Source organism: Anoplopoma fimbria, chromosome 2 (assembly GCF_027596085.1).
Source record: "Anoplopoma fimbria isolate UVic2021 breed Golden Eagle Sablefish chromosome 2, Afim_UVic_2022, whole genome shotgun sequence".
NCBI lineage: Eukaryota > Metazoa > Chordata > Actinopteri > Perciformes > Anoplopomatidae > Anoplopoma > Anoplopoma fimbria.
The window spans coordinates 28153865-28170328 of NC_072450.1; the positions used below are offsets into that span (position 1 = coordinate 28153865).

The 16464-nt window shown below is 44.6% G+C and overlaps 1 protein-coding gene across 2 annotated transcripts in view; it reads left to right on the forward strand.

The window, feature by feature from the left end:
• znf536 (zinc finger protein 536) overlaps positions 1-16464 on the forward strand; it is a 118949-nt gene that overhangs the window by 1281 nt on the left and 101204 nt on the right. For both annotated transcript variants that reach the window (XM_054614921.1, XM_054614929.1), the window contains exon 2: positions 1646-3930. In XM_054614921.1, the coding sequence (XP_054470896.1) occupies positions 1647-3930 (2284 nt within the window). In that variant the 5' untranslated portion in view covers position 1646. The remainder of the gene's footprint in view (positions 1-1645; positions 3931-16464) is intronic.

The window sequence follows — 16464 nt, forward strand, 5'->3', positions numbered from 1 at the left end:
GGCAGCCCACAAGTGTCACATTCCTTTAAACACAAGTGGAAGCTGCTCACAGTGTCTTAATTCATGTCTGCAAGATAAGAATCCACCATCGACAGTGTGTTGGAGGGGCCGGTGGCTAAAAGAACAGGCACCCCTTATGTCTACTAACCTCCCACTGATGGGCCATAGTGACGGAAGAGAGGAAAAATTCAAATGAACGAGAAAACAAATGAGCCAAGCACAATGTGGAGTCCTCCCTGCTTTAGACACATACTGTAGGTGGAGAGAGAGAAAGAAAAAGAGTCTTGCAGATCCTCAGCTGCACTCCGTGCCTGTAAAGTGTATACCGAACATGTGTGCACATATTTTGAATGTGGGTGTACCCCAGTGCTGCCAGATTGTGTCCATAAGCTGAATAAAATGATCCCACTTTTCTCTGAAGTGAACTCACCTAAAGCCAGTGCTTTACACTGGCTCTCCATGAAAGGATTTTTTTTCTTTTTGATGATTATAATCATGCGTTATAGCACAGTGGCTGCCACTGTTACCAGGCAGCATACTAATCAGCTTAATGAGATATTATACAATATTTTGTTGACCAAAGCAGAACCGTGGTTATTGTTTCCGAGGGTTTGACCCCTGCCAGCAGCCAGAGGAAGTGTGCGGATAGATGTTTATACCTCCCCATCTGGAGAGCAGATGGATCTGCATTAACACCAATGTTATTATTATTATTTTTTGGGTTACTTGTTCACTGATGTTACCCATATGAAATGGAAACACTTTCACTGACAGTACAACAGAAAACATTGGTATGTTGTGGTTGTGGTTGCATTACAGCAACACAGCAACATTGCTCCGTGTCATACATTAAGCAAAACAAATAAAGTAACTGATACCTGCCTATTCCTCTCAACCGTGTGTCAAGCAATGCAACTTTGGGAACCCGTTCAACACAGCCAACTGTTGTTTCCTCCGTCCTAGGAACTATAAAAAAAGAGATCTAGGTAGAGAGGGGAAAGCAGGTAGAGAGATAATTGGGGGAATGAAAAGAAGCAGAGGGAGAGCAAAGTGATTCACATCAAATGTGGTGCGCATCTTTAATGGAATTTTGCGCCAAGACAAGTGTCGTGGCAACAAGATAAGACTGTTGTGTTTACTGGAGTAACCCCTTGGCTTTAAGTGCTATTGTTAATATCATAATTGTAGTATTGCGGTGGCTCCCCGACAATGCCGTTGCTCCGTTTCATTAAGGCGTGTAATTGGAGGAATTCTGATAGGATGGGCACAAGTAGCTTAATTATACACTGCTCACTGTGTTTACAGAGTAATTATTCCATCCAAAATGGTGTTACATTTTGAAAAAAGTTGTATGGAGTCACAGCATTTCTCCAGTCCCTTGGAGCTGACACTTCTTGCAGTGCATCAAAGGCAATACATTTTATTTCACTTCACTGGGTGACACAGCACAGGTGTTGTTTGCCTAAGAGAAAAATCACATAAGCCTGAACATGTGGATGGAAAATATTCTATTTGCAATGTGGGAAGCAAATACTAAGAGCACCATGCCTTTTTATATTATTTTTTTGTACTTCTTTTGAAACCTCCATTGTTTTCAGATATTTCATTTCTATTAATTCTTCAATCTTTCTCTCTTGTTTTACAGGATGGAGGACTCTAGTTTGTGTCTTGGTGTGTCGTCAGCGGTGCCTGACGCCGATGCCCATCTGACCAGTGCAGTGTTAAATGGCCGCTACCCCATCAGTCAAAAGCTCCACCAGCTTACTGCCCAGCTAGGACACGCCTTTCCTGACCTGCACCGCCCGCAGCAGATCCCTGAAGAGAAAGCAGCCACGCCTTTGGACGAGAAGACCCACCACGCGGCCCTGGCCAGTCAACCTATCAGCAGTCAGATGGCCCTGCTCGCCAATCAGCTCAACCGAGACATTGACGCAGGGGCACTGAGTGGGTTGAACGGGCGTGTTGACCTGCAGCAGTTTCTCAACGGCCAGAACTTGGGCATCATGTCCCAGATGAACGATATCGAAGATGACGCCCGCAAGAATAGGAAGTATCCCTGTCCACTGTGTGGCAAGCGCTTTCGTTTTAACAGCATCCTGTCACTGCATATGCGCACGCACACAGGAGAGAAGCCCTTCAAGTGCCCCTACTGTGACCACCGAGCAGCTCAAAAAGGCAACTTGAAGATCCACCTCCGCACCCACAAGCTTGGGAACCTTGGTAAAGGCCGCGGCCGTGTCAGAGAGGAGAATAGGCTGCTGCATGAGCTGGAGGAGAGGGCAATCCTTAGGGACAAGCAGATGAGAGGGAGCGGCAGTCTCCTCCAGACACCTCCAACACCCCATTTGGGCCTAAATAGCAGCTCCAACACCCATCAGCAGCAACTAGGCTCAGCCTGTGGCCTCCTGATTCCCCCATCTGGCCTTGCCACTCCAGACCCAATTCCACAACCCTCTTCTTCACCCAAGCTGGCTGGCACCCAGGATGATCAGGCCCTCAACCCAACTACAGGCTTCCGCTGCACCTTCTGTAAAGGGAAGTTCAAGAAGCGCGAAGAGCTGGACCGCCACATCCGCATACTCCACAAGCCCTACAAATGTACCCTGTGTGAGTTTGCTGCCTCCCATGAAGAGGATCTGATAAGTCATGTGGAGAAGGCCCACATCACAGCCGAGAATACACAGGGCCAGGGCGCTGGTGGTGCCGGTGGCACGCAGGTGGCCACTGAATTCCGCTGTGAGGTTTGTGGCCAGGTGTTCAGCCAAGCTTGGTTCCTTAAGGGCCACATGCGCAAGCACAAGGACTCCTTTGAACACTGCTGCCAAATCTGTGGCCGTCGCTTCAAGGAACCCTGGTTCCTCAAGAACCATATGAAGGTGCATCTCAACAAGTTGGCCATCAAGAACAAGCCCCACCAGCCCAGTGAGCAGGACATGGCTGCCGTCAATAGCATGAGCAATCTAGCTCAGGAAGCTCACGCCAACCTTTACTCCCGCTACATCTCCTGTCTTCAGGGAGGCTTCCTCTCACCAGACAAACAGGGCCTGAGTGAGCAGCATCAAATGTTGGCCAAAGCAGGAATAGCCATGAAGGAAAAGGAGATGCTAGGAAAGCTGCTGGGGCCGATGGCAGGAGGTATGGGCCATGGGCTTGGAGAAAATGAGAAGCGCTCACTTCTGGGTTGTCTCAACCTTGTGCCACCACTGAAGTCGAGCTGCATGGAGCGCCTCCAAGCAGCTGCAAAAGTGGCAGAGATGGACTCCCTCAATAGCTACCAAGCCTGGCAGATAATGGCTCGTGGCATGGCTATGGACAGGGCATTCATGCCTAAGGAGCAACTCCAGCACCATTTACCCCAAGGGCAGGAAGATGAGATGGGCGGTGCTGGAGCCTTGGCTTCCTTCTCAAAGGACAAACAAGACTACTTGATTGCTTCCAATGATAGCTCCAAGCAGAAGCAGCTCTCGGAGGCCTTGCAGGGATCCAAGGCCGCTGGCGGAGCCATGATGTCCATGAAGGAGGATGGAAGAGGCTTTGACAGTCACCGTGAATTAATGTCTGTCCACAGTAGTTCCGAGGCTCCTGGAGCCCTGGCTGGCTTGGGAAACCCAAATATGGACTACAGCCTCTCTGTCCTGAAGGAGAAGCCTTCAGAATGCCCCGACTGTGGCCGGGTCTTCAGAACCTACCACCAAATGGTCGTCCACTCCCGCATTCACGGCAAAGACAGGAGAGGCATTGAAGAAGCCATCCAGCAACAAAGTCTGGACGAACGGCGTGGATCAGCCAGTGACCCCGAGTCCCAGTCCATCAGCCGCTCCACCACCCCTGGTTCATCCAACGTGACAGAGGAAAGCGGAGCTGGAGGAGGACACTCCCAGACAGGAAGCGTCCAGGATGACAGCCCACATCCCTCCTCCCCGTCTTCAGGTATGAAAAAAAGAGAATCAGAGAATGAATGACAACCACTTGTATTCTTTGGTCAGTATGTGGATAAAAGGATCCAAATTTCATCCCATTTACATACACTTGGGAATTATGTTTCCTTCTTTAATTCAATGTTACTGTCACTGTTCTACAACTCTACCTACATAGTTCCAAATAATAATCAGAGTGTTTTCAGAGTGTATAGATATGTGTATATATCTTTCTGTCAATTCCATCTCTTTAAAAGGGAATGCAAAATACCCCAAATACCTACCGAAGAATGAGAGCCACACATTCCTCACATAACTCGGATACTTATTGTCTTTGTTAAAACAACCACACACCCTCACACACCCTCAAAGAGTGGTTTGCTTTGATAGGATACTTAACACACACATTTACACCCCCACACATAAAGCAAGAGTACATAAAGATACATACATATTATTAAAGTGTACCCTGTACTGCACATATCAGATATAGTCATGTATGTACAGGTACATGCTGTATCACTTGACATAGAAACAATTGCGCCCTGACACTGCTGTGTTGTTGTTGTTACCATTTACATTAAGCCAAACAGAAGACTCCAGAGGTCACAATCCAGGAATAGACCTGCTCACCATAGCATTGATATGTGCAGGTTAGCAGTCTGTATCCCTGTGGAAGCAGAGTAAAGACGGGAAGCGTAGGGACAAACTCATTTTAACCACAGCGATTAATAAATGTCTCTAATAAACATGTTGGAGAGAACCATACCCCTCCCCGCTCCGTACCCAGCAAACACAGGCCGGCCGGGGCTAGATAAGTGTATGTTTAGTGGGATTAAGGGAGGCTCGTTGCTAATGATTACACAAGTTTTTAAAGGTAACTTTCGCTTGCTCCTCAGGGCACTATGCTGGCGTTAAGAAGCGAGCGCGGTAATTAGGTCACGACTACGCGATAATCAGTCGGTTTAAGCTAAACAAGACACTAATTAAAGATATACATATAAAGCAGGTCAAAAAAACGGTGAACTTCATTTGCAAAAGCGAGGATGTGCTTTTAAGTCTTTTGAGAAGGAGAAAAATATAAATAAATATAAACATAAATCAGAGTGGCTTAGCTTAAGGCTGTAAGCAACTTAATTCCACCAGTGAAGACGAAATTGTTTATTTATTCACAGAGGCATGAAGTCCTTATCGTGCCCGTGTAGTGTGATGGGTTTGAACATGGGACAGGCTATGTTTATTTTAATCTAAGAAATAATAACAGACAACCCCCCACCCCAATTAGGAATTAATGAAAATGAGAGTGAGATAAAAACCTATTTTCTTTATAGAGACTATTAAACATTACACTTTCTCAACAGGGTGGGGGTGTAGCGGATGTAATTATCTTCTGAATTTTAATGCTGGAAGTTTCTCTCTCTCTCTCTCTCTCTCTCTCTCTCTCTCTCTCTCTGTCTCTTTTGACTAAAGCACTTTGAATCTGATGAGTACAGCTTGTGGCGTTTCAACCACTACAGAAGTACTATATTAACATCCAGCATGCGGTATACAAAAATAAAACAAGCGAATTACAGTAAAATAATAATTGAGAAATAAAAACCAATAGCATTTACCATCAAATGCTAACAAAGCACAAAGAAATACATTGGATTTAGCTGAGTGGTTAAATCTCGCCCCCTAGGCACCATCTTTGGAGAAGGGGGCGCAGGATTAAAGAAAACTATAAATACAAAATGAAAATAGTGTATCGACAACTTTCCACAAAAAAATCTTGCTGGTTTCCACAGGCCCTTATGGTTGCCCTTCATGCCGTCTTTGTGTTGTTTGTGTACTGGTAGTGTGTCTCACCTTGAGTCGGAGGCTACACTGCTTGATACAGCGGCTCTATTCAGGCTCTTTGTCAATACGCCACTGTCATATCTGAAAGCCATGTCCTCACATTGTTATCGTGCAGCTTTGTGAGTGTGTGTGCCAAAATAGGATGTCAAGCTGTAGTTAACTGCTAGGGAGCTTGGCAGAGGTGGAAAATAGATCCGTAAAGAGGAATAGAATAAAATGGTTAGACATGCCCTGATCTGAACAGACAGGGGTGCAGTTCTACTGTAAGAAAATGTGAGAAGTAAACACCTTTGACATCAAAACATTAAAAAAAAAAATGTGCTGGTTTTGCTACTTCCTGCATTTTCTTTTTTTTTTTTTTTAGAAGTAGTGAAACTTGTCTTTCTTCGCAACTTACACAAGTGATTCACATTTGGAGCTCAGGGACTCTCAAATTAGAAGCTTTGATGTGTGAGAAAAAATAATGTGTCTCATGTGAAGAAAGGTGTCATGCTTCTCCCCTGCATGTTTGTTGTGTGCGTGTGTATGTGTATGTATGTGTATGTGCTTTACAGTATGTGTGCATATCACACTGTTCTGTAGTGAACAGGATGTGGCTACCGCACCATTGTCTTTATCTTAATATCTCAAGTTTAAAACAGAAGGGCTCGTCATAACTCTCAAAGTGTTTGTGTGTGTGTGTGTGTGTGTGTGTGTGTGTGTGTATACCTGTATATGTGTGAACCGCTGCCCCATCACCTACCCACAGCGATTCTGAGTTTAAACTTGAATTATAGTAATCAAAAATAACATCTCAACTGTGAAAGAAGGTCAACTCCGCCGCTTTTGTCTTTTGAGACGGCGCTTGTTTAAAAGCAAGGAGTAAAAAAAAAAAGGGAGAAGGGAGGAAAAAAAGAGCAGAAAAAAACAAAGGCTTCTGTCAGAGATGTCCTTTAAAGACCTTCCACATTACAATATAGCTCCACGGCTAACCTCGAGCATGTTTCTCCTTCAATAAAATTCTTTATTTCTTTAAAGAAAACAAAAACGTAATTACATTTTACATTTTTTTTTTTTGGGGGGGGGGGGTTATCCTTGGACTGACTTACTTTGTTTCCCTGCTGATCCGGCCTCATAGGAGATAAAAACACACCGTGCATCGTAGCAGTTACGCTAGGAATGTTCGTCAACAGGTAGACCTGATGTGAACACAACCTATCGCGTGTGCTTTTTTTTGGGCCAACTCTTCCATGCAAATTACCCACCATTGAAAATCCTAATTTTGCTTGATTTGTGGGTTAGTCTCCCCATTCTGCTGCCACACTTTAGGAAAAATGTAGCTAAATGTGTAAAAAAATAGGCTTTGCTGCACGCATGTAAGGCCTAAAGCAGTTCTCCTTACATGCACCTCCACAACCTTCCCACTCTACCACTAAACCCCACTCCCACCTCTTGGCTCCAGGCTGTAAGAGACTCTATACACACCCTCTGCTTCCCTCTCTCTCTCTCTCTCTCTCTCTCTCCAGAGAATACCCCGTGTCTACAATTTTTTTTTTTTTTTTTTTTTTAAAGAGGAACAGCGTTTTAACATGGCAAGGATTAGCCTGCATATCCCTGGTCTTTACCACGGCTCAAACAAGCAGGCAAAATGCTCCATACAAATTGAAATTGGATTTGCCAACTTGACGCCTTAGGTTATAAAGCATGGATATTCATCTAATTGCGTCGGTACAATGGGGGCGTAATTACACATGCGGACAAACTGTTACAGTGTAATTACTGTGTCATTAACGGGGAATAAAGTAGAGTTGAACAAGATCCAGACTGCTATGAATATGCATGACGGCAAACCCGATCTCGCTAGCTATTATCTCTTAATATGAGTTAATTTGAGTTGTCAACCAGCAACATCAAAGAGGATTACCTTTTAAGGATATTTATTGATATTCTTTTACTTTCTAAGGAAATCATACTATATGCCACTCATCTGCTGTCTGTCTGTCTTCCTTGCTCTCTTTCTCCACTGTGATTTGTGTTTGCTCACAGAGTTTTTACCTATAGTAAAATTTGTTGTTTACAGTTCTAGTTTGTTAACTTAAAGCATTGTTAGTGAGGTATCTAAATACAAGCAAAGCTGTTAGTTGAACGATGCACGTCCCCCACCGCCTGACCTATATTTGTAATTTAACTTCATATGTTGTATATAAGAAGTGGACGTAGTCATTGTGAAGTTCCTCATAGGTTTGTGGACTGCCGTTTTGAAGCCTCGAGTTGGGCGATTTTGCCCTAAAGCAAACCCTGCTTTATGGTCTATTTGACTCTAAATGGACCATAATTGACTAAATGAACATCATGCTGTATTGAAGAAGACTTGAAACTAGAGATTGAGACAATAAACTTGTGTAAACAACGTTTACTGTGGGAATAAATCAAGTGAGAAATAGAGTCATTTTCTCATAGACTTCTATACAATCTGACTTATTTTGCAACTGGAGGAGTCGCCCCCTGCTGGTCAGTAGAGAGAATGCAAGTTTTAAGACACTTCCGCATCGGCTTCACTCGGCAGAACAGGAGGTTGCCGCCGGGTTAACTTACATAATGTATTTTACTTATGTCATGTATGTAACATGCTTAATTTATGTCACCAACGTAGCCTATTTGACGCACTTTACTTATGTCACATGTGTCAAACACAGGATATGGAGTCAGGAGGACGCTCTTAATGTCCTGACTGAAACCAAAAGTCAACGTTGACGTGTTTTAACTTTAGTTTCATACTTAACTAACTTCACATGTATAACATACTTAATTTGTGTCTCATACGTAACATACGTAACTGACGAACGTTACTACAATTCCATATCAAATATAGCTGTTCAAACCCGAACCATGATCTTTTCTTAACCTAACCAAGTTGCTTACGTGTCGAAGACTATCAGAGAAACCACACTAAAGGGATAGCCCAGTGTGTTTACAGAGGGATGCCAAGGGTTCCTGACCAAGCATCCGCATGGGATTAGTTACAAGTGTTGAATAAACAGATCACACAGAGTGGGTGAAGCTTTTCTATTGTCAAACGGAGCCACATTTAGCATATCTTTGCTCCTTCTTTACTATGAGAAGCCAGAATACCTAACATACCTTTAAACTGTACGCTACCACCTCATTCGCAGCCAACACTTTGAAATGAGGACAGCCCTCTGCGAGCGTGCGCGGCATAATATAAGAGTGTAAAACTGTGTGCATTAAAAAAAATAATGAATTTTGTCTCATTTTTTTTTTCTTTTCTCGTTTCTCCCCTCTGCATAAATTACTTTTTTCTTTGTAATTGACATCCGTTCCTCTACTGCTCCCCCACCCCTCGCACCATTCTTCTTTTCTCTATAATCAGAGAACTCAGTGGATACAAAACCTGAGCTTTCTACCCCCCACTCATTTGTAGGAGTCTGGCCTGTCATATCTGTATTTTTTATGTGTCACCAAACTTAAATAGACAGTCATTGTGTTACAGGCACAATCATTCCCCGAGCTGTATTTTTGTACAGTAGGTCAGGACTCTGGTGTCTGGTAAATGATAAAAGTTCTATTCAAACGCACTAATTGTCAGTGTGCCGCGCTGATTGACATGTCTCGGATAAATGCAGACTTAGTATTTTTGTACACGCTTGCACAATATAAAAGGCCAATTTATTTCTCTGTTCTTCTTTCTCTTATTCCTCGCACAGTTCATTTGATTTCTCTCTTCCTTTTGCGCTCTCTCTCTCTCTCTGTCTCTCCTGCCCCGTCTTTCAGACTCAATTTGTAAATATTACCCATGGTGGGAATTAGCCCAGGCTTTTTAGATATTTTAAAATTCCAATTGTATTCCAACGAGTGTGTTTGATCGAGGGGAAGGACTGCGAGCCTGGGTTTGCTCCTCAGTATTCCTGGGTGGCTATCAGTGGCTAGCCGTGTCCTTATGAAACATTTATCAGCCCGTTTTATGTCTTAATGATCACGTTAGGATTCCCCGCTTGGTTATGAAGCCGGGACAGGGGGGGAAAAAAAAGGAAAAATGGACTGTTGAGAGAGTGAAGGAGAGAAGATGAAAAAAAAAAAAAAAAAAAAACGACACGGGCAATCCAGAAGGGAGAGACTGAGCGGAGTGAGAAAAAGAGAGAGATGACAAGGCCATCACATTCCTCAGTAAACAGCATCACATTATGCCATCCACTCTTTTCAACTCCAAATCTTTGCCAAAACATAGCTTACCTTTCTCCTGGAACAAGCTGGCTCTCACTCACACACACACACACACACACACACACACACACACACACACACACACACACACACACACACACACACACACACACACACACACACACACACACACACACACACTCCCCTCCTCCCTCTTCGTCTGTCTCCCCCATTCCTTTTTATGTTTTTATAATTAAAACATAATATTTATCTTTCCATAACAGAAGGCTGCCTTACTCCGTCAGGTAGACTGTTTGCATATTAATATTCTTAATACATCAACAAGCTATCTTCTCCGGTGTCATTGCTAAAACGGAGCGAGAAACGGAGGAAGAGAAGGTGACTCGCACAAACGCAGCTCCTTTTTCTCTCCACTTTTTGAAGTGCTGCACAAACTTAACTTGATTGAACGTGTGGGAGAAAAGACTTAAAAAGTAACGGGGAGAGCCTTAAAAAGACATGAATTAACATCAGAGTCACAACTGTGTGTTTACCCAGCCTCAACCTCAGGATGCACATGTAAATGCACGGACTAAATGTCCCGTTTGTTCCCCCTTCAGTCAAAAGTACCAAGCTGGGGAATAAAAAGAGGAGTTTCTCTTCTTTCGATTGTTTTAATGTGTGTGCTTAACAGCGGGGGTTGGAGGGACGGAGGGGAGGGCGAAGCTGAATGAGGGCGAATGCCAAGTTCCCTTTCTCCGTCGGGTGACAGCTGCCTGACTCCGTCAATGTGGAATTCCTGTGAAATGAGGCAGGGCTCTCTCGGTCAGGGAATGCAAATGGATGGCAGTGGACGGTCGGCGGCCGTGGATGGGGAGGGGGGGGGGAGGGGGGGGATGGTGGTGGATCGGGCGGCTTTAGGTGGTGGGGGGGGGGGGGGTTGTTTGAACAAGTTAACTTGGGCGTGATCGGGGCTCCTCCTGTGTATGAAAGAGCAAGAGAATACATTGACCTTTGCCTCATTAAAAATGGAGGGCCAGGCATGTGATACCATGAGCGAGGGATCTCTGCCCCCCCCCCCCCCCCCCCCATCTTCCCACTTTCTCCTCTTCTCTCTCTCTCTCCCCCTCCTCACTCTGTCATTCTCTCATTTCACCCCCTCTCCTGCTCCCCTCTCAATCTCCTCCTCTTAACCCCATTGACAGGTCACATAAAAAGCCTTTTGTGTCAACATCAGGGTGCTGACACGAGAGCAGAAAGCGACATGAAAAATGCGCTGTTTTCTCGTGGTTGTAGCTACCTCCCCGTCACAAAAGAGAAGGGGGGGGGAGGGGAGAAGGGTGGAAAAGTGAGGGAGGAATTAAGTCCAGGGATTAAGATCTCTGCGCTTTCGCTTTTTTTTTTTTTTTCACCACTCTCTCCCCCTGCCACATTCCAATTGTTCTTAAAATATTTGGCAATGTCAATTAGTAAGTGAGCAGAGCTAGCTGATGAACACAATTTTCCAGGCGACTGAGCACCCTATTGTTGTGGAGCGAACAGCAGATTTCTGAGGTCATTATCATTCCCTGTTAGCCGTGCCCAGCTGCTCTCCTCTTGGCTCCAGCCAAACTGTGCTCTACTCTGCTCTCTCCCTTCTCCTACTGCTCCTCTCTTCTCCCCTCCCCTCCCCTCCTCTCCTCTCCCCCCCTCCATGTTCACCAGTTCGGAGCTGGTTGATAGCAGGCAGCAACAGGGGGCCTTCAACAAGAGGAGGGATGGGAGGAGCTGGCTCGGCGGTAAAGAAAGGAGGAGAGAGTGAGATGGATATAGCTGGAGAGCGGGGGAATACAGTAAAGGAAAATGAGCGAGGGTAGGAGGAGGAGGAGGAGGAGGTTGGAGAAAAAAATAAAGTAGAAGAGGGGCACGGGGTGCAAGCGGTACGAGGGAGTGGGCAGGCTCGGATCAGGCGGTGACTGAACACAAGGGGGAGCATGGGAAGAGTAAAAGAGGAAGATCTGATGTTGTCGTTTAGACGTGCGTTAGAGAGCCTTTGGAAGTGGAGAACACGGTGAGCATCACAGACGGAGGAAAGAGAGGGTCAAGCATTCCACTTACATTTAGCGTTACATTCCTCAAACCTGTTTGAGGTTTAAAGTAACAAGTTATATTGCGTTTAGCTTGTTGTGTAGTGCTAAGCTGATGGTTTAGTAATCAAGGGGTTTTAAAACACGTTGGCAGGAGTGCAGAAGAAAAGCATCCTCTCATAATTGTCGAGAGTGACCTCAATTAGAAAACATCATAAACTCCCTACTTTTAGCTATTTTCATTTAATAGATACGGTGCGCTAAAACATATTGCCGTGCCTCACAGTGCAGTGAACATGCTGCAGATGAGATTTCCGATTACAAACACACACAGAAAAACACATTCCTTCTGTTACACTTTTATTCAAAAGAATTTCAAAGAGTTTCTCTCACAAAGCACAAAGCATCCAGGTATCTGCATCTTTCAGTTTTTCGTCGTCGTTGTTGTTGTTGTTGTTGAAGAAATGATGAAAGATCCCTTTTACTCAAAAACAAAAAAGAGAAAAAAACAAAACATAGATGGAGTAAATCGAAAATCTTCGACTTTCTTTTTTGTGCGTGCCAGTTGTACTTCTACATCTACATATATGCCTTTTCACCCTCCTCTTCCTCTTCCTCCACCTTACTCCGACCCCAACACACCACCAACGCCACATCCCACCCATGGGTGCCCTCCTCCCATCCCTCGCGCTGCCATCTTTTTTTTTAATAACAGATTTAAACGTCTTGTAAAGCAGAAAACGTATGTTTTCAACCTCTGTGGCCGTTTGCTAGCGTGAAGAAGTTTAAAAATCGTTTAAAATCCTGTTCCCGCCAAATTAAAAGTTGTTGCTTTGTTAAATCGAGTAAAAAAAAGAGTAAAACTAGTGGTAAGCAGTTAAAAAAAGGAGAACACACCAGATATCTATGAAGAGACCACTAGGATTCCTGACTTTTTACTACACACCCTCCCATTTCTCTTGCCCCTTTTGTCCAACCTGTAGAAAGTTCTACGTTAGTTAACACTGGTTGGATGTGGGTGTCGGGGTTCTGTGAGTGTGTGCGTGTGTGTGTGTGTGTGTGTGTGAGAGAGAGACAGAGAGAGAGAGAGACAAGTGAAAAAGGGTGAGCGGCATCAAAGCGTTGCTCTCAGCTGCAGCTGCCAAGCTTCCTCGTCCCCAGTTAGCAGCCATCCAGCTGTCAGGCTGCGCGAAGAGGAAGAGAGGGGGGAAATCTCTCACCAGCCATATGGTCCCCAGTTCTGTCGGAGACACTCTACGCTCCGTGGGCAAATGGCAAACTCATATATCTAATCAACACTCTTAATATCCAGACCTGAGACCAAGGATAGATACAGAGCCTTGCTTTTCAACAACATGGCAAAAGGCAGTATAGGGGACATGACCGGGCACTTAGAGTGTGTTAGCACACAGGTTACAGGGTAGTGATGTGTTCTGTGTATGTAAATGTTAATCTGACATTTACATACACCGTGCCGTTTCTTATTCTCAACAACTAGTATGTAAAGACCTAGATCAACATTCCCGTTAAACTTCCCTACTCAGCCTCTCATCCCCCAAGCACCTTAGCTTTTACTAAAGAGGTAAATCTAATTGTACGTTGTACATTAAAAAAAAAGAAGCAAGATCATTTCCTAAAAAAGCTGGGCAGTGAAGTTTTTAGCAGCTATTACTCAAACGGGATTGAATAGTGCGTTTGAATAGCGGGACTATTTTCAGCCGCGGATTGATACACATTTGGTTAATGTATTAATGGCAGCAGGTGGAGAGGAACAGCATCGAAACACTTCTCAGTTTTCTGGCTTCTTCCATTGCGATCTTCCACATAATCCTTATTTTTCTATAATCTTGTTTCATCTTATATTAATCTATTGTTTTCCTGTATCGTTTGGCTTTAATTAGTTCCACATTTTTGCCCTTATAACAAAAAAAACCAACATCCTGGCCTTCAATTTTTTTGTTTCTAAACACTGACTTCAGCTCTCAATGAGCTGCCTTCTCTATCCAAAAACATAAATGTGCCTGTGCATCCTTGTATGTCCAACTAGCATCCTTTAAAGTATTTCAGGTAGCGTTTGTCCTGTACAGTATAGATGCTATTAACCTTTGATGTGTCCATTTAGCACTGCCCAAATTGGGTTCCAGAAACTGGTGTACATGAGTGATTACGATGCACATGTTTTTGGTAGTTAAGTGACCTGTCCCCCATTGTAATACTGGGGCTCACTGGTGTGTTCTTAATAGATTTAGGACAACAATGGAGCTCTTTGGCTTTGGGGTAGATGATATATCTGGCTTTCGATACACAGTCAATACACGTAAGAAGGATAAATTCATTGTTGTTGCAGTTTTTGTTCATGGCTTTATTTTATCGACAATAAGTAAAAATGCTGAATCATTCTTCCAATTTCCAACAGTTTTAGCAATGGATGCTAAGCTGACATTATAGCACGCGGACTTTCCAAATGAAGCAAACTCTCTCGGCGCCCTTCTGGTCGTCTTCCGTCTGAAACATTATGGCGACAGTAATATGTGCAGCGGATTGACTTGAACCCTTTCTTTTAGTTGAGCAGAAGCCGTTAGCTTTAGCACAGCTAGCCCCAGAGAGCGCGGAGCTTGAATGCGGCTTTGTGCAGTATCTGTTAGCGGGATGCTACACCTGCTCATCTAATCCTGGCAGGCCTCCGCCTCCAGTCTCTCCGGCTGCGGAGTAACCGGCGCCTTATGGCAAGGCAAGCCGCGCCGAATCGCACGGAGGTTTTGTCGGCATTACAGCGACATAGCTGTGTAAAGCTTGGAAACAACCGTCCCCGTCCCCAGCCCCCCCCCCCCCCATTCTCCTCGGCGGGACTGAAGAGCCCGTACCCCCCTCTTCGTTTTTTTTTTCTTCTTCTTTTAGGCAAACAGCTATTAGTGTACACGGATGGAGCGTGTAGACTGCAGTGAAGGTAGTGGATGTAGTAATTGGTATGTGTGGGAGAGCGAGACAGATAGAGACAAAGACGGAGAAAGTAGAGTGACGTGGAGGAAGAGAGACAGCGTGAGAGGGAGGAGAGAGAGAGAGAGAGAGAGAGAGAGAGCTGCAGCTGGGGTGACAGGGGAGGAAGAGGAGTGATCCAAGTCCCACAAATCTTTGCTCAACCCAACAACCTGAAGCAGAGGCCATTAAAAAGCAGGGAGAGCCGGGGCGAGATAGCAGCCGAGATGGATACGGCGGCGGAGATGGTTTGGAGGGACGGTAACTTTAATGGCCCCACTGGGTTTTTAATGAGTGTTGTGCCCCAAACAAAACGAGCTAATTAGTGTTATCATCCATATATCAGACCCTACACACACCCATGCATTCTCCGGCAGACACATCCACACTCCGCTGTAAGCACACACACATACAAAAAAAAAAAAAAAGCCTGCCTTTTTTTTAATTTATTTTTTTACTCCGTCTATTTCCTTTACTTTTCTGTACACAATCTTTATAAATCTTTATAAAATAGAGTTTTCCCTTTTTGTCAACAGACGGAATTTCACCATGGCAGGTTCATTCCTTTGGGATTTCGATTGTCTCAACCTATGCGTCCGCACTCTCTTACAGAGCCATTTCATCCCAAAGTGAGCCCCCCCCCATCTCCCCTCCCCTCCCCTTCCTCCTGCACGCACTTTGAAACCCACAAGGCCGTGCCCTGTTTACGAGAGGAGCGATTATGTCTACACTGGTTTAAAAGCAAGGATAACAATGCCACAAACAGCCATTTGAAAAAAAAAAAAAAAAAAAGAGAAAAAAAAAAAAAAAAAAGGGCTCAAGCCAATATCCCGGCATTTGGACTCAAGCCGCTGTTACCTGCTCGTAAGCCGCGTGTTTGTCACGCCATCGCCTCTGGTTGACCACGCCGCCCCACCGGCCCCCTCACTTTATTTCTCTTGCACTAAGCCTATTATAAAATCAATAAACAATTGAGCTTTCTTTTTTTTTTTCTCCCCCAGTCCTTTTAAATCTTTTTTCTCCTCTATATATCCTCTGAGATGAAGGGGAGGCATGCAGGCGGAGAGCGCAGGGTGAAACACAGCTCAGTAACCCCTTGCTTTGGCAATCTTGAAGTCAAGTGAGTTTTTAGTCTTCATGTCAGTTGTTATCCAATTGTGTCCATTCTAGACCTGGTTCTGACCCTCAGATCTATCATTTGCAGTAAAACACAGCCATAGGAAAGGGCACCTCCGATGCACACATGAGAGTGCACACTTTGGTTTAACTCAAAGGAGCACAGGCAGGGAAATGATATATAACAGACATTTGTGCTGTGAACTGCATACGCTACTTTGTACCAACATTTTCCCGTTCGTATTTTGACCCCATGCTGCCAGATGAGGTTCAAAATGTCCAACTGGGTTTTTTTTGTTTTTTTTCATTCACTTCCGCCCCATCACTTTATATCACTTTTCAAGTTGGCGCGATTACAGAAAGCTCACAGGAATGATTGAGGGATTTTT